General features: G+C 36.8%; 1 protein-coding gene across 1 annotated transcript in view; it reads right to left on the minus strand.

Annotated features, from left to right (window-relative positions):
- Positions 1 to 26,663, minus strand: part of ADAM9 (ADAM metallopeptidase domain 9) — a 137,001-nt gene that overhangs the window by 106,109 nt on the left and 4,229 nt on the right. Inside the window, exons 2-6 of the mRNA XM_045779375.2 lie at positions 20,850 to 20,947; positions 17,920 to 17,978; positions 8,187 to 8,265; positions 2,123 to 2,199; positions 911 to 1,106 (exon numbers count right to left, since the gene is read on the minus strand). Of these exons, the coding sequence (XP_045635331.2) occupies positions 911 to 1,106; positions 2,123 to 2,199; positions 8,187 to 8,265; positions 17,920 to 17,978; positions 20,850 to 20,947 (509 nt within the window). The remainder of the gene's footprint in view (positions 1 to 910; positions 1,107 to 2,122; positions 2,200 to 8,186; positions 8,266 to 17,919; positions 17,979 to 20,849; positions 20,948 to 26,663) is intronic.

Consider the following 26,663-nt stretch of genomic DNA (forward strand, 5'->3'; position numbering starts at 1 on the left):
ACAATAATATGAGGTATTCAAATTTCCAAAGCAGAATTCCTGATTTTCTAATATCACAATTATACATACTCACACACACTTTAATGGGAAACCCCATTACTGTGTTCAAAGTGGAAAAATGAATATAGTAATTATAATATTATAAGAATATAATAACCCAGAGCAGAAGTAAGGAAAAGGTGGCCACTTCAAAAAATGACTAGTTCTGTGATTTTCAGAAATTCATATAAAGTACAGAATTCGACAAAAATTTAGAAGTTTTCCAATGATGAAAGCTAAAAAGAACAGTCCAATGGTCAAAAGAGTGGGCACATGAGTGGCAATGAAAATAATGCCATGAACTCATATGCAAATACACTAGAAGAGACACATGCCTCTTCCAACACAGCAGCATCATGTAGAAAGGCACAGTGCCCACAAGTGAAGTTGACGTGTTCTAGAAACGTTTCAGTCTAAGAGTCCCGCGTCATGAAGAAGCAGGGAATCCTAATGAAGACTCAAAATAGGGATACAAGTGTTCCTGGAAGACATCTGAAATAATTAAAGTCCTAACTCTCAATTGCTCTCTCTTTCTCCGATCTAGGGCTCAAGAATCAATATTCCTGTTTATGTAAAAGGCATCTAAATAAAAAACTGTACTGCTCCCTGAAAGACAATATAATGGACTATGCAGCAATGATAAAAAGAAATGGAAGTTTCGTTTAAGATTTAAGCCCTGATTTCTCAAACACACAGAACTTGACTGTGATTGACTTGGTGGCAGGAACCGCATCTTTTTATCCCTTAGTACCTATTAAAATACCTGGCACAAAGTTGGCAAAAACATAACAATAATAAGTACTGGTTTAATGCATAAATACGTGATTTTTAACACTGTAGTCTGAGCCATGAAGAAAATGTATTTCCTTACTCGAAGTAGCTGAGTGATGCTAGGAGGCTCTTCCTCTTCATAGTTTATGGTTTCTTTCTCTATATCCTTGTTGAAAACCCCACATTTCAGGGGCTCTTTGTGGACATCATCCATCCGATAAAAGATGTGCTCAAAATGAGAGCTGTTTTGCAGGGGTTCAATCCCGTAACTCACATTCTCTATATGCAGCAATCCTCTAAGTGTCGCATTACACGTACACAATTTTTTAAAATGAAGAAAATAATACACAGGAAAAAGAATCAGAACACCTGAATTCAAATCCTAGTTCTTAACATGTGTAAGAAAGGGTAGCATGGTATAGAGAAAAATACTACGCTTTAGAGTCACACAGACATATATTTAAAACTCAAGACTGCTACTTACTAACAACCCCCCCCCCCAAAGTCAGTTAACCTCTCCAAGTGACTGCTGTGTATAATGGAAGGCAATTCAGAACAATGGCTAAAAGTATGGAATCTGGAGCCAGAGAACCAGTGTTTGAATCCCAAATGATTCCTCCTAGCTGTGGGACTCTCAGCAATGACTTAACCTCTACCTTACTTTATTCCACATGGGGTTGTTCTGAAAACTAAATCATTACATAAGTGAGAAATACTTAGAACATGGCCTGGTGCACAGTAACTCCTCTGTGTTATTACTTAAATGGAGATAATTATAGCCATCTTATACAGCTGGTTTGAGAATTAAAATTTATTAGTTCAATCAGTCACGTAACCAAGGAACCAGCACAGCATCATATTGCCAGGCCTTCAATAAACGTAATTTTAATATTATTATCCCTTTACTTGGTATGTGGTACAACTTCTCTGAACCCCAGTTTGCTCATCACCTAAATATGGAGATAGTGAGCCCCTTTCCACAGGCATTGTGAGACTTAAATGAAAGAATATAGGTGAAAATTGTATACAGTGCTACAGAAATTAAAAGTATGCTTTTTTAAATAGCAAAAATTACTTAGCAGTCTCAAATCAATGAAATTTTTTTTTAGATACTGAAACTCACCAACTGTAATATTTTTTTAAATAAACATGTCAAGAATGATACCTGATACATAGCTCTAAAGACCTTCAGCAATACAAAGTAAAATCTAATTTTGTTAAATCCCTCAAAATGACTTGATTTAGAAACAGAGATAGGTAAAAGGGTAAGAAATAGAAGAAAGGAAAAAAAGTGACATAGAAAATGCCTTACCTGAGTCCAAAACAGTCGCTAAGAGCAATGGATGAATTATAAACTCCCTCCACATAGCCCCGATAATGACAATGATTCTAAACGATAAAAACTGTATTATCTTCAAATACTGTTACATGGCTGTAATTTATCATAGAAATTACAGAGCTAACAAAATTATTCAAGGTCAGTAAACTAACAACTTTGTTTATACCACTGGCATTTTATAATATAACACGGCATTCTCTGGACTATTACCACCCTACAAGTATACAAATGTTTAGGCAGAATTCCAGAGGATACTAAGTACAAACAGCTCTACCCCAATAACCTTTAGGCCTAGAAGCAGAACAGGACAGCATTATGTCATGTTTAACATCTTAGATGACAGTCAATCCAGGAAGAAACAGCAGCCAATTGACATCTACACAGAACGGGACCTTGGGACAAGCTAATGGTGCCAAGGGGGAAGAAAAATGAGTATGTGGCAAAAAAGTAATTTTGATCACATGATTTTCTTTTCTTCTTATATTTATACTAATTATTATTAGTTTTACATTTAGCCATCTTAAAAAATAAAAGAGGCTTTATCCTTAATTTTGAATAACAAATTGGCCATTGGAAATACAAGCATATTATCACTAATATCAGATTTTTTTTTTTTTTTACTACACGATGAGATTTTCTCCTCTTAACACAATTTCAAAGCATGAAAAAAAAGCCAAGGTCACGGGGGAGGGGGTTGTTGGGCAGACTAACCCTACCAGACATTAAGACATATCACAAGGCCTTAATAATTAAAATAGTATGGTACTGATGATGAATTGAGAGAACCACCAGTAGAACAGAATTTGGGGACTTGAAATAGACCAGAATACATATGGAACTGGGTCAAGGATTTTTATAATAAATGGTGCTCAGTCCACTGGTTAGACATTTGGAAACGGATAAAATTAGATCCATACCTCACACCATACGTAAGTAAAAAATAGAAATGAATCAAGAATCTCAACATAAAAAATAAAAACCATACAAGAGCTAAAAGAAAGTATGGGTGAATTCCTCTTTAACCTGGATGTAGAGAAAGGCTATCACTTCAATATGCAATTAAAGAAAAAAAATGATAATTTTTACTACATAAAAAGTTTTTCAAACTTCTACATGGAAAGAAACACCAAAAAAAAAAAAAAAAAGTCAAACACAATACAGAGATTGGGAAAAAAATATTTGTAATGTGTATCACAGATACAAGACTAATATCCCTAACTATAAAGAACTCTTAAACATTGAAGGGGAAAGATTAAAAACTCAATAGAGAAGAAGAAGAAGTAAAACTGTCACTATTTGCAGATGACATAATATTATATACAGAAAACCCTAAAGACTCCACCAAAAAACTGTTAGAACTAATAAATGAATTCAGTAAAGTTTCAGGAAACAAAATCAATATACAGAAATCTGTTGTGTTCTATATACTGATAATGAACTAACAAAAGGAAAAATTAAGAAAACAATCCCATTTACACTTGCATCAAAAAGAATAAAATACCTAGATATAAATTTAACGAAGCAGGAAAGACCTATACACAGAAAATGATAAGCCATTAATGAAAGAAACTGAAGAAGATACAAATAAGCAGAAAGATAATCCATGATCATAGATTGGAAGAACAAATATTATTTAAATGTCTAGACTAACTAAGGAAATCTACAGATTCAGTGCAATCCCTATCAAGATTCCGACGGCATTTTTTATGGAAATGGAACAAAAAATCTAAAATCTGTCTGGAACCACAAAAAATACCACATAGAGTAAAGACACTTCTTTCTCTTCTTGAGAAAGAAAAAGCTAGAGTCATCATGCTCCCTGATTTCAAACTGTATTACAAAAAGCTATAGCAATCAAAACAGTATGGTGTTAGCATAAAAATAGACACATAGATCAATGGAACAGAACAGAGAGCCCAGAAGTAAACCCACACCTATATGGTCAATTAATTTCTGACAAAGGAGCCAAGAATATACCAGTCTCTTCAATAAATGGTACTGAGAACACTGGATAGAAAAGAATGAAACTGGACCACTATCTTACATCGTATATAAAAATTAACAAAAAATTAGACTAAAGACAGCATAGCAACTATAGTTAATAATGTTCTACTGTATATACGAAAGCTACCAAGGTATTAATCTTAAAAGTTCTTATCACATACACACAAAAAATGTTTTAACTATGCATGATAACAGACATTAACAAGACTTACAGTGGTGATCATTTCACAATATATACAAATATCAAATCATTATGATGTATACCTGAAACTAATGCAATATAATGTATGTCAATTATACCTCAATTAAAATTTTTTTTTCTTAGAGGAACAGCAACAAAAAACCCAGTGGAAAGCAGGGCAAAAGACATGAACAGGCAATTCACAAAAGAACATAAAAATGCCCTCACATATATGAAGATTTTCAACCTCACTCCTGAAAAAGTAAGAATCAATGAGTCTATGCTCAAATTAAGAAAGGAAAAACTTTTCCTTGCAGAAAGCATTAATGCACAGATGAAACACTAATGAAATTAGGAAATCACCATTTTAACCACCATCATAATAACCATTAATTCAGGCAAATACTAAATAAAATTTAGTATTAAATTTTAATGGGTAAAAATTTGAGAAGTAACAGGATATTTATATTAGTCTCAAAATATCTAACCATGGTATTCATTAAAAAGGCAAAAAAAAAATTAACTGTACAGAGGAGAAACCTGGCAGACAATTCCTTAACTAAATGTATCAAAGTTAACACTATCAGCAACACTACCCACACACATGCTTCTTAACAGGATCACTGAGGACCACTCAGTATCACTTTGGTGGTATTCCTGCCAAAAGTACATAACCTGAATCTGATCATGAGTAAACATCAATCTCAAATTGCAGGACACTCTACAAAAGTTGGCCTGTACCTCTCAAAAATGCCAGTGTCATGAAATACAAGAGAAGACAAAAGATTTCCAGATTAGAGGAGACTACGGAGACATAACCACTGAATGCAGCACATGAACTTGGATTTTCTTTTGCCATAAAGCACATTACTGGGATGATGGACCAAAAAAATATGTATCAGTAAGATCTATAAATGAGATAATAGTATTGCTTCAATGTTAACTTTCTAATTTTGAAAATTGTACTTGATTACATAAAGAATTTCTTGTTTTTTGGGGAATTTACACTGACGTTTTTAAGGGTAAAGGGATACCATGTCTGCAGTATACTCTAAAAGTTTCAGGAAACAAAAAAAACAGAGATGAAAGGATAAAGCAAATGAAGTAAAATGTTAATATTTGGAGAATCTAGGTGAAGGGGATGCATGCAATGTTTCCTCTAAGTCTAAAGTGGTGAAAATTTAAAAAAAATAAATAATTCTCAGCTAAAAATACAGGCTCAATTTCAAGATTTTACAACTTTTTCTACTGTGGGGCAGTTCACAACCACTCGTTTTTCTTTTTAGTGCTTTGTGTTAAAGTCTAGCTTTGATATTGCCTCCTTCTCACTAGAGGAAAATAAATACCTTCTATTACCAAAGAGGTAGCACTTAGGAGATAATAATACTTGTAACTCATGGCACTCCAAAATTAAATGTTTCTAGTTTCAATTACATTAGAAGCTCTCTTATTTGACATGACTGAAACCCAGCCCTTGGTCACTTAATCTATCAACTTGATGGTATTTTTTAAATGACTCGGTTTTATTAAATCTTTCCGAAGCCTTCAATGCACTTAAAAAAAAACAACAAATGGTATTTCATAAGTTTATAAAACATCTAATTAAACTGCATGATTATAGTAAAGGTACAAATGCCACAGTTTTGGAAACATGCAAACTATAAGCAAAAAACTCAACTAGGGGGAGAAATACACAGAGCTCTGAGAGGGAAATGCCTAGCCACAGCCCAGCGAGCATGGGGAGGTCCATATAGTTTTCAGACGAAACAAGGAGTATTAGTTAATTAGGGAAGTTAGTTAAGACACTGGCTGATGCATCTGCAAGTGCCCCAGAGTTCTAACACATAGTAATTTGGAGTTTTATTTCACACAATAACTTGTATAAAGTAATTAAAGCTTAGGTTTTTTTGTGAAAAATGGCCTTTGTGAAAGAGATGACAAAAGCCAGGTAATAGCTTTACAAATTACTTTAATCTTAAATAATAGATCATAAGGGAAAGCGCTTAAGTTTTCTGAATGTAATTTCACTGTATTTTATAAGCAAAAGTAATGTCATTGTGATATCTAGCAATGTAGCCATATGCCAAAAATTCCCAGCACCAAAGTTTTAATTGGTATCTCAAATCTATAGACATATTTTCATCTATCTGAACAATACTCAATAACCAAGAAATAAATAAAAGACTTCATCTGTCTTAGTTTATATTTTTCAATCACCCAGGAAAGCACAATTCCCTAATACTACTTGAAGATAACATCTGCATAGATTTCTATGACTGAAATCTATTTTTAACAGTTTAAAGCATATATATTTTCAATAAGAACAAATAATAATATTTATTGAGTTAAAAATGGTCAGGCTATCTGTTGTAAGTGTCTTACAAGTGTTAACTCATTTAATGGAGATACGATGTACAGCATAAGGAACGTAATTAATAATAGGTAACAACTTCGTGTCGTGACAGATGGGAGCTAGATTTATCATGGTGATCACGTCACAACACATATAAATGTTGAATCATTATGCTGTACACCTAAAACAAACATAATATTGTATGTCAACTACACTTCAATTTAAAAAAAAAAAAGTATTAAGTCATTTAAGCCTGCCAGTAACTCCTTTAAGTTGTAATTATTATTCCCATTTTAAGGTGAAGATAGTAAGGTGCAGATAAGTTAAAGTAACATGACCAGCAAATAAATGACAGATTAAGTCCAAACAGTGTGTATCTCCAAAACCTACACCAAGAAACTTCTCCCAAGGAAAAACAAACAAACAAAAAACCTTTAAGATCACTGCTTTTGTCAAGTGGCCTAAATTACATGGTCTTTGGCTTCATGGCACAGCAATCTCTAGATAAATAATGAATGGTTAGATGAACAGATGGATGGGTTATCTGTGATCTGGTTTATGCTGTCATATGTGTTTAAGCTGCTCTACTAGTCTGCCATTGAACAGCGGACAAATAAGACACTAAAGTAAAGGAATCAGAAAGTGAACCAGAAAAGAGTAAGTCAGCATATCCTTATTTTTTTAAGTACTAGTAATTAATCTAAGATAAAGGTTTGCCTTCCATCTGTTTGAAGAGTGCTACAGCAATGCATAACTAACATAAACAGTTTAACCCAGCCAAACATTACAAAGCTCAAGAGGAAAATAACACACGTTTAATCAGAACAAAGACTTCTCATGGACACTAACGCAAAAGCCAAAAATACAGAACACCTAACTGCCAAAAAGGACTGTAAAACACTCTTCCCAAATGACACTAGATATGTCTCTGCTCTAATTTAGTAACACATAAAGCCAAATTCGGCAACTGCCAATTATTTCAAGTGGTCCCAGCCAGTTCTGTCCTCAGGAATACTCTGTTCTCTGATGCAAGGAGGGCCACATTTCTTGAGAAAAGAACTGTTTTTAGTAAAAGCTTAGGACATACAACAGCATACAAGTGTTTGTTCTTTACTAAGAACTAATGGCAAGTTAAATGGTTTAAAGGAAGTTAAGATGTGCTTTCAGAGATACTTTCAGCAAAATATTTTTTTTAAATCTATGTTAAAATATATCAAACATTCCCCCTTCATAAGCGGTAAGGATTACCATTAAGTAGAGGATTCTTCCCCTGGACTTTAAAAAAAGACAAACAGCACTTGACTACCGAGTACCGGGAGAACTGTGAAGTCCTTGTGAAGGCACCCATCACCCACCCGCTTCCCAGGACAACTCCATATGTTAATATGTCAAGAGTGGCCCTTGCTGGCTGTGCAATGTACTTGTGTACCTGAACAGAACTCACTTTAAAATTATAATTATTTTAAATTTGCTATAAGATCAAGAGGAAAACATATTACCTGTAAATCAGGATGGTCAGAGATCAGAGCCCCTTCCTTGTCGTAGGTATAAACTACAAAATCTCGGGGCAAAAGGTCACTGGAAGAGGAATACAACACATCGTTTAAGACTGTTTTATCTATATACAACTAGGAATGCAACTCATAAGGCAGTACTCCTATAAGAGATAAGCAGGGATAAAAACTTTTTACCTGACAAATTATTACTTAAGGAGGGAGCTACTATAAAACAAAAAGCTCACGAACAGACTTAAATCTGAAATCGTGTGCACTGCTCCCTCATAAAGAATGTGGGGCTACACATTTGTTCGAATGATCATAAAACGCTGGTCGCAAAAAAACATAAGTAATGTCTTTAAATTTTTCTGCTACATCTCTTAGGAATGGTACAAATAAGGTTATACAGTACATCATATTTCCAGAAGTAAGTGCTTTTATTCTTTCCTAAAAGTCCTATATAAACAAGAAGCACTCACTGCTTTCACCTGGTAAGTATAGAGGCAAAATCTGTGTCGGCTGGAGGAAACAATTACTGCTGATTCCTGAAGCTCCCTTGTGTGTTAAGGGAGCTCAGTCCTGTGAACCATATGTGTAAAGACAGGGTTATCTTCGTTAAAGAAAAAAACCATTCAGTGACACTTGTTAAAGATGGTCAGGCCGACTTCATTAAGCTCCACTGTGACAGGTATAGGAAAACCACTACAACGGCATTTTATAATGAGGGAGTGCTGAAGGTCAACTCCAAAAACAGCATCGGCAAATGGGAATTTATAGCCAAGGGGCAGGGTACCGGGGCTCAGCGGATAGAAAATTACTAACTGGAAATACCACCGTTGAGGAGCGGCATGGCTAAACTAACCTAACAGATTCTCACTGAAGACAGGCCAGAGTGATCGGAAATCACCTGGAGGGTACTCAAGGATGAGGAACCGGATCACATGCCCAGAGGGATCAGAAATGGGGGAGGCGGGAAGGAGTTCTTACTAAAACCAGATTTTACAGGAAGTGCACCAATGCACCTAGGAGAAGGTTCAATGGCCTGACTGAAGTTTGGTCAGGCAAAGACTGTTTGTCAGTCTTCCCTCTTGTTCAAGAAAAGAAGAGACATCCTTCTTTCCTCTGAACCATATAAATCCATTTTTCTGTCAGGTTGCCTTTTGTTCATTAAGGATGAGCTGAATCATCTATTGGAACTTGGTAGTAAAGGACATTTGCTGGATGCTGCTAGCAGTCAGGCATTTAATGAGGAGAGTTGCTATGAAAATAAAAGAAAAACAAAGACTAAGAGTTAGAAACGCAGTTTCTGAGTCCAGTGGGCAGCAAAGTTTTTAGATCGGAAGTTCTTGAAGCATGGTAGAGGATGGCGTTGGCCAGCTGACAGACCTTCCTGGTTGGCAGTTTGAATGTCTCTGGTGCGGACATCAGGCATTCTGGTGAACTTTCTGGATGGGCCATACGGCAGGAGGCAGGAAGTTTACCCATACATGATCTTCTGTGGTAAAAATTTTTTTGGGGGGGGAGTTTATATCAATTTGTCCAGCTTTAGCCTTGCAAAGCTTCAGGAAAAAGGTGGTCTTAATTCTCAACAATTCCAAGTCAGAAGGGAGAAAAATTGGAAATGTTAATTTGCAGAGTTGAAGCCAGCTACTGGAGGAAACCAGAAGATTTCAGGATTTGGTAAAAACTGGCAAAATGAGGGGCGCCTGGGTGGCTCAGTCAGTTTAGCCTCTGACTCTTGATTTCAGTTCAGGTCATGATCTCAGGGTCTTGAGATCGAGCCCCATGCCTGGCTCTGAGCTCAGTGCAGAGTCTGCTTGAGACTGTCTCTTTCCCCCTGCCCCTCCCCCCGCTCACACACACTCATTCTACCTCTCTCTAAAATAAATAAATAAATAAATCTTTAAAAAAAAAAAAAAAACTGGCAAGATGAGCCAGCATGGGTACACATTCCAGTCAAAAACCTTGGTGATACAACTAAGGTTTCCAATTGCATCCTGTTACAAGGAGAACGGATTCTCACAAAACTCACGTCAATAACTGTATTACCATGAAAATAAGAATACTCCCTGAGACCTTCCAATTCCTGGAGGGCTCAGGTAGGAAGGCAAGATCAGTGCTTCAGTTCTGCTTACAAAGGTATAAATTACAAACTGCTGTTACACTTAGCTTAAGAAAACAGAAAGAGTTTTCCTTAAATTTGGAAAGAAAAAAAATTAAAGAACCAGCAACGTTTCAAACAGAAGTTATAAAAAATCATAATCCTCTTCATCAGTTCAATCAGGTCCATTTAATTAAGTCTTGTTTTACTTAATCCTGGGTTAGCAGTTTTTATGAATCCATCAGTTTCTTCATTAGTTCTGGAAATTCTTACATAATCCAACAGCAAGGTCTCAAAGTTTTCAAGTGATGCCATCAAGGAGCATTCTAACCTACAGCTGGTTATAAACACTTCTAGAGAAGAATCACAGTAAAATTGTAACTGTCTGTGAGTGACAAAACACTTAAAAGCTGTCAAGGTTAAAGATCTGATGAGAATTCATCACAATGCTATTGACAAGGACATATTGTTATTTCTGTGACACACAATAATTTAAGAAAATAATTCAACAATAAAGGTACTGACAAATTTCTATGAACATACTATAATTTCTATGAACAAATACAACGCATGCCTGTATTGTATGTACAATCATCACTTATTTGACAATGCTTCCCATGTAATTTAACATATTAAATAAGCCTAATTAGTAAAACATGTCTCTTTTTATAAGGAGAGAGACAAAACCTAAGAGATTTTCCAAGGATCATCTAGGAAATCTCAAAGTTAATGTGAAGTCAAAAGGCTCCTCTTAGAGCTGATACGGAGAAGCTGTCACAAAGGTCAGAAGGTTTGATCATCTGATAAACAGGATCACAGATCACTGGGAAAAAATCCTTAGTTATCCATTTAACCAAAGTCACAATTAAAAGATCTCAAAGACAAGGGGCGCCTGGGTGGCACAGCGGTTAAGCGTCTGCCTTCGGCTCAGGGCGTGATCCTGGCGTTATGGGATCGAGCCCCACATCAGGCTCCTCTGCTATGAGCCTGCTTCTTCCTCTCCCACTCCCCCTGCTTGTGTTCCCTCTCTCGCTGGCTGTCTCTATGTCTGTCGAATAAATAAATAAAATCTTTAAAAAAAAAAAAAAAAGATCTCAAAGGCAAATACAGAAAGCTACCTAGTTACAAAAATTCTTAGCCTCTTACTATTGAGAACACCTGGTTTTCAATCAAAGAACTGATCGACATAATACGAAGCACGGGAAATTATTTTAAAACACAAAATCTTGTTTCCCCAGGCATATTACTTAAAAGGTAAAGAAAAACAACCTTTTTTATAATTTCTTATTAAGAGCAAACAAATAATCTAAGAAAACTTTGTTGTTTTAATACAGAGAGAAAAACCAAATAATGGTTTCACATCAGTCTGCTATTAATACTAAGGCAAATTTTTTAAAAATTAAAATAAATAAATAAGTAAATAAATACCCTACAAATAAATCCATCCAATCTTGGCCAGCTTTGACCAGAAAAGGAGAGATTCCTTTTCAAAGTTCCCTTTTCCACAGATCTTGTAAAAAAATTTTCTTATATCCATTCATTCTTATATCCATTCAAAAAAAAATCACAGACGCAAACAACCTAAAGAACCTACCTACAAAGGTATTCATATGATTCTTCCTTCCTCTTTCTCATTCTGAAACAACCAGTCATTCTACTTTACAACAAAATTACTCTTTTCCCCTTAACAAGAACATGTCCTTCATACCTTTCCTTATCAAAAATACATCTTACTTTCCTTTTATATAGTTTTTTTCTTTACCCTTATTATTCCTAGTAGTTTTATTTACATATATTGACTATATTTTTAACCATTAAAAACCCAAATTGTCAGTGAAAAGTAGAAAGCAGGCAACTGCAACTCACATACTATCCCACACTCCCATACTATCATCCTGTAGCAGGTTTAAGAATATCATCATTTCATAATCCTAGAAATGTGTCTTTTTCACAGCACAACTTTAGCATGTTTATTCACCGATTCAAGTACAATTAGCTTTTCTATACCATATTAAAAATGAGATGCCAAAAGTAAATGAAATTAATGTTCAGCAATTAATGTTTCAGTATTTTCTCTAATTTCGAAATGAGATCTAGATAGTCAATAAATACCCATCATTAACTTAACTTTGTATAGCTTGAACATTTAAAGTTATGAAAAAGGTTTTTGAAACTATTTTTAAGGAGACCTATTATAAAGCAGAATGATCAAGTTCATTTGTAAACTTTTATCGCATTTATATCTATTTAATTTCCTTGATCTTAACAACTATGTTTGAATTACTCATGAAAATTTCACAAGACATTAACTAAACAAAGCCATCCACCTATTATCTTAAGTAATTTTCCTGTTGACAAGTCAAGCCAGTATCAAAAAAAAAAAAAAAAATCACATACGCAAACAACCTGAAGAACCTACCTACAAAGGTATTCATATGATTCTTCCTTCTTTGTCTTTTTTAACTGCGGTGCTTGACACACACTAAACAATTCCTTTTTATTATACATTCTGTTTTTAGGTTAGATTTATAGTTTATAACCTCGAACATCTAGCAGAAATAACATAAGTTTGACTAATAAATGTAGGTAGAAAAAACTTTGTATCTGCATTACATATTTAATGCTGACAACTCTAAAGTTGTCAGAGTTTATCAATAATTTTATCAATAATTGTAAAGCTAGCTTTATTTACCAAAGATTATCCCAAATCATGTGAATTAAAAAAAAAAAAAAAGACAATGACTTGGGTTAGTTTCTATATTTCTGAGTTTTAAGAAAATTTATATAAGTGTTCATTAGTCTCTAAGCCAATTTGAATAGAACTCCTTTAAGGGATTTTATTTTACTTTTTTAATATTTACTTATTTATTTGAGAGAGAGAGAGAGCATGTGCACATGCAAAAATGGGGGGGTGGGGCAGAGGGAGAGAATCTCAACCAGACTCCCTACTGAGTGCAGAGCCCTACACAGGGCTCGATTTCACCACCCATGAGATCATGACCTGAGTCAAAATCACCAACCGGACACTTAACCGACTGAGCCACCCAGGCACCTCTCCTTTAAAGGATTTTATAAATTAATTTGGTAATACAATCCAGAGGTAGGAAACTACAACACATCTATTACACATATATTATAAACATATATAAACATACAGACACATACAAATAGAAATCTTATAGCTTTCATTCCAAAATTTTAGCCATGAGTCAGTAAAACAGTAATGCAATCTCACTGGTTTATCTCCACTTTGTATTTTCATCCGAATTGTGTTTGTGGCAAATGGACCAAGTTAAGATGACCTGCCCACCAGTAACTGTGGAAACTTCTAAGACTTTTTTTGCTGTGATATGTAATATTATGAATGCAATGGACTAAAATTTTAGGTGAGTGACTGAAAAGACATCTAAGTGCTGTCTGGACATTTCCAAAGTCCATGAGTGAACAAATTGTCCAACTCTATTTCCAAATAGCCTTTCTTTTTTTTTTTCCTCTTCTGAGCCTCAGGGAGTTGCTTTCAGGGGTACCTGACTCCCTTGAGAGGACCCAAAAGAGGCTAGGGCACCTACGATTTCAGGGGCTATCGAAAGCTGAGGGCGGAAGTGGGAAGGGAAAAGTCAACAGGGATGGACAGAGGGATGGAGGTGGTAGGAGCTCAAAGAGGTACATCTCGAAGGATTCAAAGAAACTAGAGGGAAGACTGATGGTGGTAAGTGAGGGAAGGAGGAGCAGAAGCAAGAAGGGAGAGGTACAGGGAGTCAAGACAGAGAGATCTCAACTTTCCCAAAGAGGACAATGAAGTTCCAAATTACCCTCAGCAAAATCATGACAATAAGAAAAGAAGCAGGCCCAGCAGACAGTCAGCAGGAGTCTGAGAAAAGGGGTTTCAGTTGACTGGGAAGTTCCCCTGGGAGAAGCAGGATGCAACAGAGATTAAGAGAGAGAACTCACAGAGAGCCAGGAAGAAGAAGCTTCCAGCCCAGGGAATCAGGGAATAATCCCCACTCACAACAAGGAGCCAGGAAGACCTTCCAGCCCAGCAGGTACCTTGCAAAAAAGCCTGGGACTCTAACCCAGCCTCAGAAAGTATAATCAAAATCTTAAAAATCAAAATCTGTCCTTACCAGCTTCAACAGACATTTGTCCAGAGCAACTAACTGTTCAGGAGTCACCAATGGATCCCCAATCAAACAGTCAGGAACGAAGACAAAGCTTTCAAAGGTGCATACTTAGGGCCCTGGGTGAGAGATCCCCGGGTCCAATGAGGAATCTGATCCTATCTGAGTCACAGCACCATGACTGTCCAAGAAAAAAAAATATCCAATGACACTCTTAAAGATGGTAAGGCAGACTTAATTCAGGCCCATTGCACCAAGCGTAGGGACCACTTCAATGGGATTTCACCATAGGGGAGAGAAAGAAGGATCAACTGCAAATACAGCATGGGCAGGTGGGAATTTATGGCCAAGGGCCAGGGTAGCAATGGATAGAAAACTACTACCAGGAAACTTCAGGGGTGAGGAGGGTTCTAGCTAAAGCAACCTAACAGATAATTGCTGAAAACAGGACAAGGTGATCGGACATCACCTGGGGAGTGCTAAAGGATGAGAACCCGACCACATGTCCAGAATGATCAGAAATCGAGGGCAAGGGGGGTAGTGGTTCTTGCTAAACTGACTTAGTAGGGTTCTTGCCAAAACTGGATTTTATAAGGAAGCGCACTGATACACCTAGAAGAAGGTCCAGCAGCCTGACTGAAGTTTGGTCAAGCAAGGAATCTGTCATTTGCAGCAGAACCAGAGCAGCTCTACGCTTAACTCCAGGGCTTATGGACAAGTCAGGGAGGCAACGTGCTAGCTAGTGATTTACAGTGCGCCATTTAAAGTTCTGAACCCCTCTGGAGGCAGCCAGGCCCAGCTTGCCTACACTGTTTAAAGATGGAGCGACTCAGGGTTTGCATGCGGTTTAATCAGTTACACAGCCTGCCTCCGGCTACGGGACCAGAGTAGTGTAAAAGACCTCTTGTGTAAACTTGTGCCTGGGCCCCCCTGAAAATAAGATGCCATGCACATATCTCACAGGTTTGTAATCTAAAGACAAAGCACATCTGGGATTTGTGTAAAGTTTTCAATCCCATTGGTGATTATCTGCACTTTCTTTGTCCTGAAATGTTGTCATCATTTACCTTTATTAAAGCCTACTTGAGTGAGCTTCAGAGTAGCCTGTGGAGTCTTCAGTCCTTTCGAACCCTGTTCATCACTGCACTGCCTCTTCTCTCTCCCCCCAACACACACACACACACACACACACACACACACACACACACACACTCCCTCTAGTGGTGAATCTGAAAAGAATAAATGAGATAGTTTGCTTTGCTCTGCCTTTCTTCCTCTTTGGAAGTCGCTGCACACCCAGTGAGCGCAAATTCCACCATGCTTCTCCAGAAGCAAACTTGCCAGTAGGTAGCACTGACAGGAATGGCTAACTCTGCCTAAGCTGGGGTTCAGGGTTAGTAGGTCCATCAGGTTTTCATTCTAAGCTAAATCCTCCACCCCAGCCCTTATCAATAATAAAAGTGACGCGTGACCTCTTATTTAACTTACCCTTCCATTTCATTTTTAAGTCTGTCCGCACAGGCAGAGAAAGATGGGATCTCTTCTTTCCCATAACCCCCAGTCCCTGCCAAATACTCCACGTAAGCAATTACGTACCCGCTGCCACAAGAAGGGTTCATGGCTTTAACCAAATTCTCAAGGGATTCAAGACCCGAAAAGAGATAAGACCACTATTCTAAAGGCAATGGAAGGAAAAAAATGAGCATTTACTCCTTTATTGAATTTCACAATTTCCCTATTACTACAAAGAATGCATCTGAGCCATTTTATTACAGACTACCTACCCTGTTTTTCATTAGTGATCACTAGCTTTGATGACTACCTTTCAAAGATATTCAAAGGCCTAACTACTCTTACAAATGCCTAGAAAACACCATTTGCCACCAAATCAAGAACCATAGTAATATAGAGCAGACATAACACACATATACAGATCACTAGACTTCTGTCAAATGACTTGGATTTGTGCCCCAGCTTGAACCCTTACAAACTATATGATACTGAACAAGTCAAGGAACTTCCCTGAACCTTGATATTCTTATGCACAAAATGAGGACAACAAACACTGCTCAACAATTAGGTTGTTATAACAATATGATAAATGAGATAAAGGTTATGAAAATGCTTTATAAGATGAAAACTATACAAACATAAGGACCTACAGTTAACTCTTGAACAACACAGGAGTTAGGGGTGCTGACACCCCATGCAGTCAAAAACCCACATATAATTTTTGGCTCCCCAAAAACTTAACTACTAACAGCCCACTGTTAACCAGAAGTCTTACAGATAACATAAGTGGTCAATTAACACGTATTTTACACATTGTATGTATTATATACATATAATTCTTACAATAAAGTGTTCTTACAATAAAGTAAGCCAAAGAAAATGTTGTCAAGGAAATCATAAGAGGGTGCCTGGGTGGCTCAGTCAGTTAAGAGCTGGACTCTGGCTTTCAGCTCAGGTCACGATCAACACAGGGTTGTGAGACTGAGACCTGCGTCGGGCGCCATGCTGTGCTTGGAGCCCGCTTAAGATTCTCTCTCCTTCTCCCTCTGCCCCTCACACTTGTGCGCGCTGTCTCTCTCTCAAATAAATAAATAAATCTTTTTTAAAAAGAAAGAAAAGGGAACAGGGAGAGACAGGCCACAGGAAAGTGGGTGACTCAGCATGGTTAAAAACTTGGCATTTTAAAAGGCAGTCAAAGAACACATACAACCAAAGTGGGATCAGGTGAAAACATGCCAAAATGTGGAGAAGGGATTAAAATAAAGAGGTGAGAAACTACTCTTGTGTCCTACATACCTGCGTCCCTCCCCTCTCCCCACTCTCAACCCCTGCAGAAAAATTCGTATGTTGAAGCCTCACAGCCAGTGTAGCTATATTTGGAAATGGAGCTACTAAGGAAGTAATTATGGTTAAATAAGGTCATATGGGTAAGGACCTGAACTGACAGGATTGGTGCCCCTACTAGAAGAGACACCAGACAGCTTGCTCCTCCCCCCAACCTCCACCCCCCATACCAAGGAGGCCATGTGAGCACAGCATGAGAAGATGGCCATCTGGAACTCAAGAGGAGAGCCCGCTCCAGACACCAGCCCAGATGGCCCCTTGATCTTGGACTTCTGGTCTCCAGAACTGTGAGAAAATAAACTTCCTTTTTTTTTTTTTTTTAGTCTGTGGTATTTTGTTACGGCAGCACTAGCAGACTGATGTAACTATTAAAGACTTCTCTACCACTGCTCAGTTGTTCCTTGGGCCGATCACAACTAAAAAGTGTTCTTCTGAAATGCAACTTTCTTTGGCTTTAATTTCTTTTCCCTTATTCTAATGTCAACGGAAACCAAAAATAGTATGGCTTTTTCCACACTGCTACTCTTGTTATTCTCACCTTTTTATCAATCTACTAAACATCTAATTAAATAGACTACTTAAATATACCACTTAAAACACACTCTCTTTCAAAACATACTATTTTTTAAACCAAAAAGCTAAAGTAAATTAAATTTCTTACTTGTTCCTTTCCAAGTGAATAATATGCTCTTTTCCTTCAGCTTGAATGATATAAGATACCTAAATGCACAGAGGAGAAAAAAAAAAAAACAATAAAACACCATCTTATAAATTACTTTTCAACAACAGGTATTTGTAAGACACTGAAAAGTCCATCCTGAATTAAAATAATTTGGCATCGATTAAAATTGTTTTACAGAACCTTATAACTGCTCTTAAATAATAAAAATGATACTCTGATCACCCCTACCTTCCTTTTATAACCTATTGTGGGAAATCACTTGCACGTCCATCTAAACTCTCCTCAAATTCATTCATAATTCGGCTCTAACTTTAGGAATTATTTCTATTAAGTCTGGCCATGTATTACCTACAGTGTAAAGTAGTTCTTCCTTTTGTTTAAGTGAAATGAATTTCTTAGTTTCAAGAGATTATCTCTAGTTCTAGTTACCCAAAAGTTGAAACTCATACACTCTGATGATTTTATATCTTCACACAGCTTACCACATTTCATCGCTTCTAAAACACACTTTTTACCCCACAAATGAACATCTCTGAAATCAAGATGCATCAAAGGCACAGCTGTCGAACCGGCAGGACTCTGTTTCTTCCCTAATTAGTGGTATATTAAACAACGGTATGCCTTATAGTTGAGTCAATGTATTGAGATAAAGTAATCTGCACTTATACACCCTCACATTCATGGGCCCCTCTTCTCTACCTCAAACAACTTCCCCAGCAACTTACCCATCAGAAGCACTTAATGTGATCATTAGAACCATGAGATTCCACTTTGCCTTAATGCTTTAACCAAAGGGAAAGTCATAGAGGGCCTCAACAAATAATGTTATCAGAAGTGTCCTCTTATTTTCCTTTCTGTTTCTGGACTCTAGGTTAACATTTTGCCAAGAAATAGCACGATCCCCTCTTCTAGGGCTCATCAACAGCCCATTTCTAGAGCCTAGACCGGGTTACAGCCCTTGGCACTCTACTTCCACGTCGTGAGTGTGAGCCTATTATCTACCTTGATGCTACCTCGATCTCAACTTAGGCATCAAAAATACCAAGCTCCTAGGTACAAACTTTCAGAGACAAAATAAGTAAGACAATAGAGATGAAAAGTACAGCATAGAGAATTTAGTCCACAAGATGGTAATAATATTGTTTGGTGACAGATGGTGACGTCACTTATCTTGGTGAGCACTGAGTAATGTATAGAACTGTTGAGTCATTACACTGTACACCTGACACTAATATAACACTATATGTTATACTTCAATAAGAATCAAAACTAAAAATAAAACAAAAGCAAGGAAGAAACAGCAACAACAAAAATTCCAAGCTCCTTCCATCATCACAGTTCTGGCATGTGCTGTTCTATCATTTCAGCTCTTGGTCAATCATAGGATATAAAAACACCACTGTCCTACCATCTGAGAAAAGTTCTGAAGAGTCTGAGAATTGTTTCGTGATACTATATTGCTTCCCCAAATATCTGCCTGGATTGCTCATTCCCCTGCTTCTGGTCTTTACTCAAGGGTCTATTTCTCAGTAAGGCTTTCCCGGGCTGCCCTATTAAAAAATACAAACCCTCTCACCCCACCCCCACCCTCACTTCCAGCACTTGCTATCCACATTCCTGGTATAATTTTCTCAAGAGCACATATTACCACCTTAAGTAATCTACATTATTAATCTATATTCTTTCTCTGTTTACTGTCTCCTCCCCCCATCCTGCTAGAATAGAAGCTCCATAAGAACATGAATTTTGTCTGTTTTGTTCACTGCCATATCTCCACTGCCCAAACAGTGCTTCTACTTCTCCAAAGATTTATCAGGGCATGTGAATGACATTTATTGTGATCACAAGTACCTATATGTGCAATACTGATGCAGACACAATCAGAGGCACAATAAAGTGGAAAGCATAGTCCCTGTGCTAAAAAGTGAAGAAAAAGAGAAAAATAATGAAGCAAGTACACATTAATTCTAGCCTAAGGCAAAACATAATCAAATGGTAGCACGTCCAGGTCAAAACAAAACGAAGGAAGAATTATAAGTTGAAGGGCCATTTATTCTTTACTTATAGAAAAGAAATAGAATTGAATGACCTCCCCAACTAGAGGTAGGACTTGGAGGACGGACTAAAACTAAAAGCTCCTAACTCTTAACTCCAGCGTTCCTTTTACAAGGCCCAGGCTCTGCACAATGTACCAGCTGCCCTCTATTTATAATTAGACCAGCAAATCAGACATAATAAGCTAAACTCTATCCTTCATCGTCTGTTACTGTTAAATTACAATAAAGTTAGATTATACTTCTCTAAAGTTGAAGAGTTTGCAAAATCAATTGAATTCCAAATTATTACTTCTCAACTTTATAGTAGGAGAAAATAGTATAAAAAATAATTTTTGTGCATTGGTTACCCCATTAACAGCACAGTAATGTTTCTTCTGATATGGAGCTAAAACTCACTTTTGAGTAAACATTCCCATATATGAAATATATACATGTAACATACTACTATTCTCCAGAGTCTGTGAAGATACAGTATGAAGTATTCTACCTATCACAAACTAAGAGAGAGATTAATTATTATTATGAAAAGGCCACTGTAACCATCAGCAGTGAGAAAAGGGTTAGAAATCTATATAATCAGCATCGTACCCTGGTCATAGAATTTTATCTAATTATTTCATTCTGTTTCAAGCTGACCATTTGTCTTAAAAAAAAATTTTTAAAGCTACTAAGGATCGATATATTACTTTTACTAGAATAACGGCCAATCGATATCAGTGCCATACGAATGGTGGTGTACTATTCACTGGCCAACACTACTCACTGAACCAATCCCTGCTGGAAATAACACACTTGTCTTCTTTAAAAAAAGTAAAATTTAAATACATACATACTTCTCAAGGGATAACTTGCCTGTTTTGAATGGAGCCTAGGAGCTTCTCTTCGTTCTCTAGTTAATCTCCAAGGAGTTATAATTTCATAAGAAGAGAGATGCGAGGTCTGTTGAAAACCTACAGGAAAAGGAACAGTAAATATTACATAACAAGTGAATGCGAAAACCTAAATGGTACCAAAACGGTACCAAAATCAAAAGCTGAATGTTCAAATCACAGAAAAATCATGTGACATTCATATGTGTGTGTGTGTGTGTATTTTACACAAAAAAGAGCAATATACTTGATAAGTATAAAGGGGAAAAATATATTTCCTTAAAAAGGATGTAAGCCTTCACAGCATATACACAGCAATCATTTTCAAACAATTTTTTGCTATAAACCTTATTAACTCTTTTTCTTAAAAAAAATCTGAAGGTATACACACAAGGAAAAAAAAAAAAGAAGAAGTACTTTGGTGGGGAGATGGAGGGAAGGCATATGGAGCCTAGGACATTCACTCATCTCCCATTTTTCAGCCTCACCTAACATGACTGACATCCCCTGACAGGTACTGGAATACTTATGAAACAGACAAAGACAATTAGAGGGAAAAGTTACTTTCAATGTCTGATGGGTTAACTCTAATAAACATACACTTAAAAATGTAGCAATTATCTCAAATTATATTACTGCCATTAATGTGTCCTAAAAACAAAAGCTCGCTTCTGATAAAATTTATTAACAGTGAAGAACTCAAAACAATCATTCTGACTTATTCCCAATTCCAATCCTGTTCAGTTTACTGCACAGTGGAATCGTACCTAAGGTGGAGCTTGGGATCCAAAGTCATCACTAGAGCAAAAACTGAGTATAATCAAAATTGCCCAAGGAAATCCCTTAGGAAGACACCCCTTATTGGAGTCTGATACAAAGTCTCTCAATACACCCAACACAACATCTTCTTCCAGCATCATTGCTGATGGCATGTCAATTTTTTCAGTGAACTTGATGAAGTAGATAGTCACCACCTAAGGACCATGGATGAAAATTCCATATCTCTGTACGTCTATATATATCTAAACCACATTCGGTATGAGGAGGCTTAAGGCTGGCATACACAAACAGACTGAGGGAAGAACACTTTTCATTCAGTAGATCTATTCCATTGCAGTAACTCCTTCAAACACGTTTGGTACATTTACTTATGATATTTACATGTTTACTTATGACATTTTATAGTCTCATATATATGCAATATTTCATAAATGATATACTGCAGGGTTGATTAAAGTGAAAAGTAAGTCTCTCCCTTCATCCCATTCCCTATAGTAACTACTTTAAAAAATAATTATTTTATTATAGAAAAAAAAATTTTTTTAAGATTTTATTTATTTATTTGACAGAGAGAAAGACAGCCAGCGAGAGAGGGAACACAAGCAGGGGGAGTGGGAGAGGAAGAAGCAGGCTCCCAGGGGAGGAGCCCGATAGGGGGCTCAATCCTAGGGATCCGGCATCACGCTGTGAGCCGCAGGCAGACACTTAATGACTGAGCCACCCAGGCACCCCATATTATAGAAAATTTTAAATATACATAACAGCAGAGAGAAGAATAATGAATTCACATGTACCCATTACCCAACTTCAATGCAATTTCATATGTATCTCCTCCCTGATTCAACACACTATTTTAATGCAAATCCTAGACAGCATATAATTGTGTCTGTGAATATTCTGAATGAATCTCTAAGACATAAGGACTTCTAAAAGAACCCTTATCCACAATGTGGTTATTACACATAAAAAAATTAATAATTTTTCAGGAGCATCAAAATTTCCCTGATTTTTTCAGAATTTCTTTTTTTTTTTTTTCCATTGATTTGGTGAATTAGGATCCAAACATGTCCATACATTTAAAAGGCTCTTTAACTTATGGAAGTCCTTTCTTCCCCCCACCCCCACCCCACCCTCTTTTGGGCATTTATTTGTGAAAGAAATTCTACTTAATGAAATTATTTCATACATTGATCCACTGAGTGAAAAGTGTGTTCTTCCCTCAGTCTTTCTGTTTGTGCATGCCAGCCTTAAGCCTCCTCATACAGAATGTCGTCTAGATATATACAGACATACAGAGATATGGAGCATTGAGATAAGGACTTGGCACTTATCTCCTGCACCCCTGTGTCTGTACTGCTGGAATTTGTTTTCACAATGAGTAATTTTAATCCCTGTGTTACTTTTGAAATTACAAGGGGGAAAAAGAAGAGTGTTTCTTCAATAAAAAGGCATAATCTATTTAAAGTACTAATTATCTAGCATCTCCCAAAGCTCCTTCCTCTTCATCAGCCTTACTATCTAACCTCACACCTAGAAGACTCTGTTCCTTCTTACCTGGTCTCCCTACTCCCACTCTCCTCCTTTGCATCCAACCTGGGTGCTCATTCACTCAATTTTTGTGCCCCTCAGATTTCTCAAATACAGACTAACATGAAGCATTTACAGCTAACTTTCTCCAAGATATCACTGTATATAAAAATGTCTGTATCTTGTCTAGCTTGGGATTTTAAAAGGTACAACAGGAAAACAAATTGTATCCTATCTAATACAATATATATCACACCAACAGTTTTCAAACACTTTACCCACCTTTAAACCCCTTATGTCTTTATAATATGGTGTATTATCTAAAGATGGCTTCAAGTCATTACAAAAAAACACCAGAAATGGATTCCAATACTCACAAAAGTGACCATGGGCTAATCCAAGGCATATTTATGACATACTATCATAAAATATCATTCAGATATTTGGAGTTGTTAACTGGGAACCATGTCAAAAGAAATCCATGGCCTTCACAGACGCAGGCTTCAAATCACTAGATAGAAATATCCTTAATCCTACATTAACTGAGGTACAGGACTACTTCCTCACCCAGAATAAATCTTTCAATGACCTTCATTGTTTACAAATTTCTAAAAAACACAAGTTTCAATACTACCCTAATTTCACTCTGGATGATGATAATCCGTTCAACTACTAGGACAGGCACCCGAAAAGTGGTGATGTTACGGAACCAGATTCTTGAGCTCTCTGGGCAACAGAAATTGATAAGAAGCCAAATAGGAATTTTCAAGCAAGGCTTTTATCAGGGGCGTCTGCTGGAGCAAAAAGCAGACAGCACGAAGCCAAGTGTCCTTGGGCTGGCTCCCTGAACAATGGCCAAGGAAAGTTTTTAAAGCAGCCGAGGTGGGAAAGGAATGACATCTAAGCACGTAAGGGTGGGGAACTACAGGATGATGGGCCCACAGGACAGCTGACACACCACGCTTCATACATGGTATGTTTCATTTGCATGTTAGTTTCCACCTCTGGGCATAATTTTTAGCATTATATTGAGGAGACATGTCTTCTCGTCGGCAAAAAGTCAGAGCTGGGGTCCATTTGGCTCTGACTGGTCTGGTCTGGTTTTCGTAGGAGCACACCTGTTGTAAATTGGGTCCTGGAGCTTGTTTCCAGCTCGTGACTTCTGGCTTCCCGATCACGTACAGCCACCTGCAAGCTGGACTAGAGAAATGGATTATTGCCATTGGTGCTCTGAGGGGGCCCAGGTTTTTCTGCAAGTTCCTGCTCTGTCTCAGCGGCACAAATAGTTGGCAGGAATAAAATTCTTTTAGCAGGCAGTAGATTAGACGCTCTGTGTGACAAAAAGTAAATCACTGTGTACATTTATTTGCAACTTCCTGTGACTCTAGAATTATTTCAGACTAGAAAGTTTTTTAAGTAAATCTTTATAGGCAAGGATATATACACTAACAGGTTCAGGGAACTGTTAACACTAGAAGCTAAACAATATGCAACTCAAGTTTTTTTCATTACGACTCAGAAGAAACACCACAGAGAAAAAGAAATGTCTCAGAAAAGAGAACTACAATTGGTCAGGCAGATATTTAAAGAGCTTTCAATTTCAAACAGGTTAAATGACTTTATAATGTAAGGTCTGAAACTACAGATCTTTCTGTGAGACTGTTAGCAAAGATAACAATCCAAATCCAACATTCTTTCTGTCCTTCTCATTTTAAAGCAAAATTCCTGGTAGGAAAAAAAACACCACCACAATTAATCATTTATTTTTAATGTAAAATTACAGCATCCAAAAATAACTATTGTATGTAGAGTTGTTATTCCAATACTGACTTCTTGGTTTTAAAATCCAAGGATCTTTCTGAGTGCCATAAGGAGTTCCAGAACATCATAAGCAATGTACATATTTTTTCCCATATTCCTTTTTTTAATCACAAATAGTAGCAACCTTCTCATGGGAACCTAAATAACATGTTTCCCATGTTACTATAAAGGAAGTGCATGCACATTATTTGTATAAAGCTTCAGCCTCAGCACTGCTGACATTTGGGGCCAGAAAATTCTTTGCTATGGGGGGCTGCCTTGTGCAATGCAGGACGTTTAGTAGCATTCATGGCCTCTATCCACTAGATGCCAGAAGAACCATCAGTATGACAACTAAAAATATCCCCCAGGTGCCTCGTGGGGGCAAAACCGCCCCCAGCTGAACACCATTATAAGGATATAGTTCATAATAAAAATAAAAATCTTAATACGATCAACTAACAGAGGATACAAATTTGTATTTTAGAATTTGACAGAATAAGCACACCGTCAAAAATCACATTACTAGGAAACATGGGCTGGAGATAAAAATAAGAGCTGAAACATGAAACTTAAAGAGTCTTCAACTTCGTGAAAGAAAGGGAAGGGTGTTAGTTGCATTTCTTTATTCCTCTAACTCCTTGGATCTTTTTATGAACTGCGTTTTGAAGAAAGTCTAAGTATATGTTTCATAATAGTAACTGTAGTAGAGGGAAACAAGTTAAAAGAATTCTACTTAATTGCAAAGCAAACAAATGTGAACTCTCAGTCATGGGCTTTTCTCCTTTCCTTCCTGCCTATTATGGAAACAAACAGCCACCTTTAAATACTTTCACTACAGAAGATAAACGTGAGTTCCACATACAGCATAAATAAAATAATTTTGTTGCCCCAATTATTTTAAAATAGAAATTATTGTAATTAAATCCATAAAACCCTGTTACTTTGAGCCACATATTTCCATTCCATTCACAAGATCAACCCCAAATAAATATATATCATATATATAAATATATATCATATATATTCAAATATAATTATAATTTCAATTGCTATGTCCTACCTTTTTACATTTTTTGAATGTCACAATTTTTTTTTACTTTTTTTTTTTTTTTTTTTACATTTACCCATCTTCACATTTAAAAAGAACAGAGCTTTGCTGCTGTTTGTTTTTAAGTGCTCCTATGGGAAAACCACTAACCACTTATAAGATTTAATGCCCTGGAGAACTTAAGTTCCTCTAGCAAAGAATTTCAGTTTCTTGAGACAAAGGACAGCACCTTATAAGGACAATATAATTTATGGATCATGTGTTTCCTGCCCTGATACAGTAAGAATTCAATGACTACGTGTTGAGTAAACGACTTCTTATCTTTACGGCCATACGTAATAGATTTCCTAATTGTTCATTATCATGTATAACCTGAATTAAGCTTTATTTTTATGATTAATATCTTTTATACCAATTCTCCAGAAATCCACATGGTCCACACATTTGCATTTTAACTGCAATGCTCTATTTCATTGTATGGCCTGCTATAGACCGCTTAGCCAACTCTCTCAGGTAGCTGGGATCACAGTTTCTATTCACAACAGGATTCTAATATCAGCAAAGCCAATGGAGCAGGCCCTTCCGGGGTCTACTTGCAAAAGGGTTCTAAGGAGCGACTATAAAAGGAAAAGGGGAATA

This window comes from Ursus americanus, chromosome 27, assembly GCF_024610735.1.
Source record: "Ursus americanus isolate L20-20 chromosome 27, mUrsAme1.1.p, whole genome shotgun sequence".
NCBI lineage: Eukaryota > Metazoa > Chordata > Mammalia > Carnivora > Ursidae > Ursus > Ursus americanus.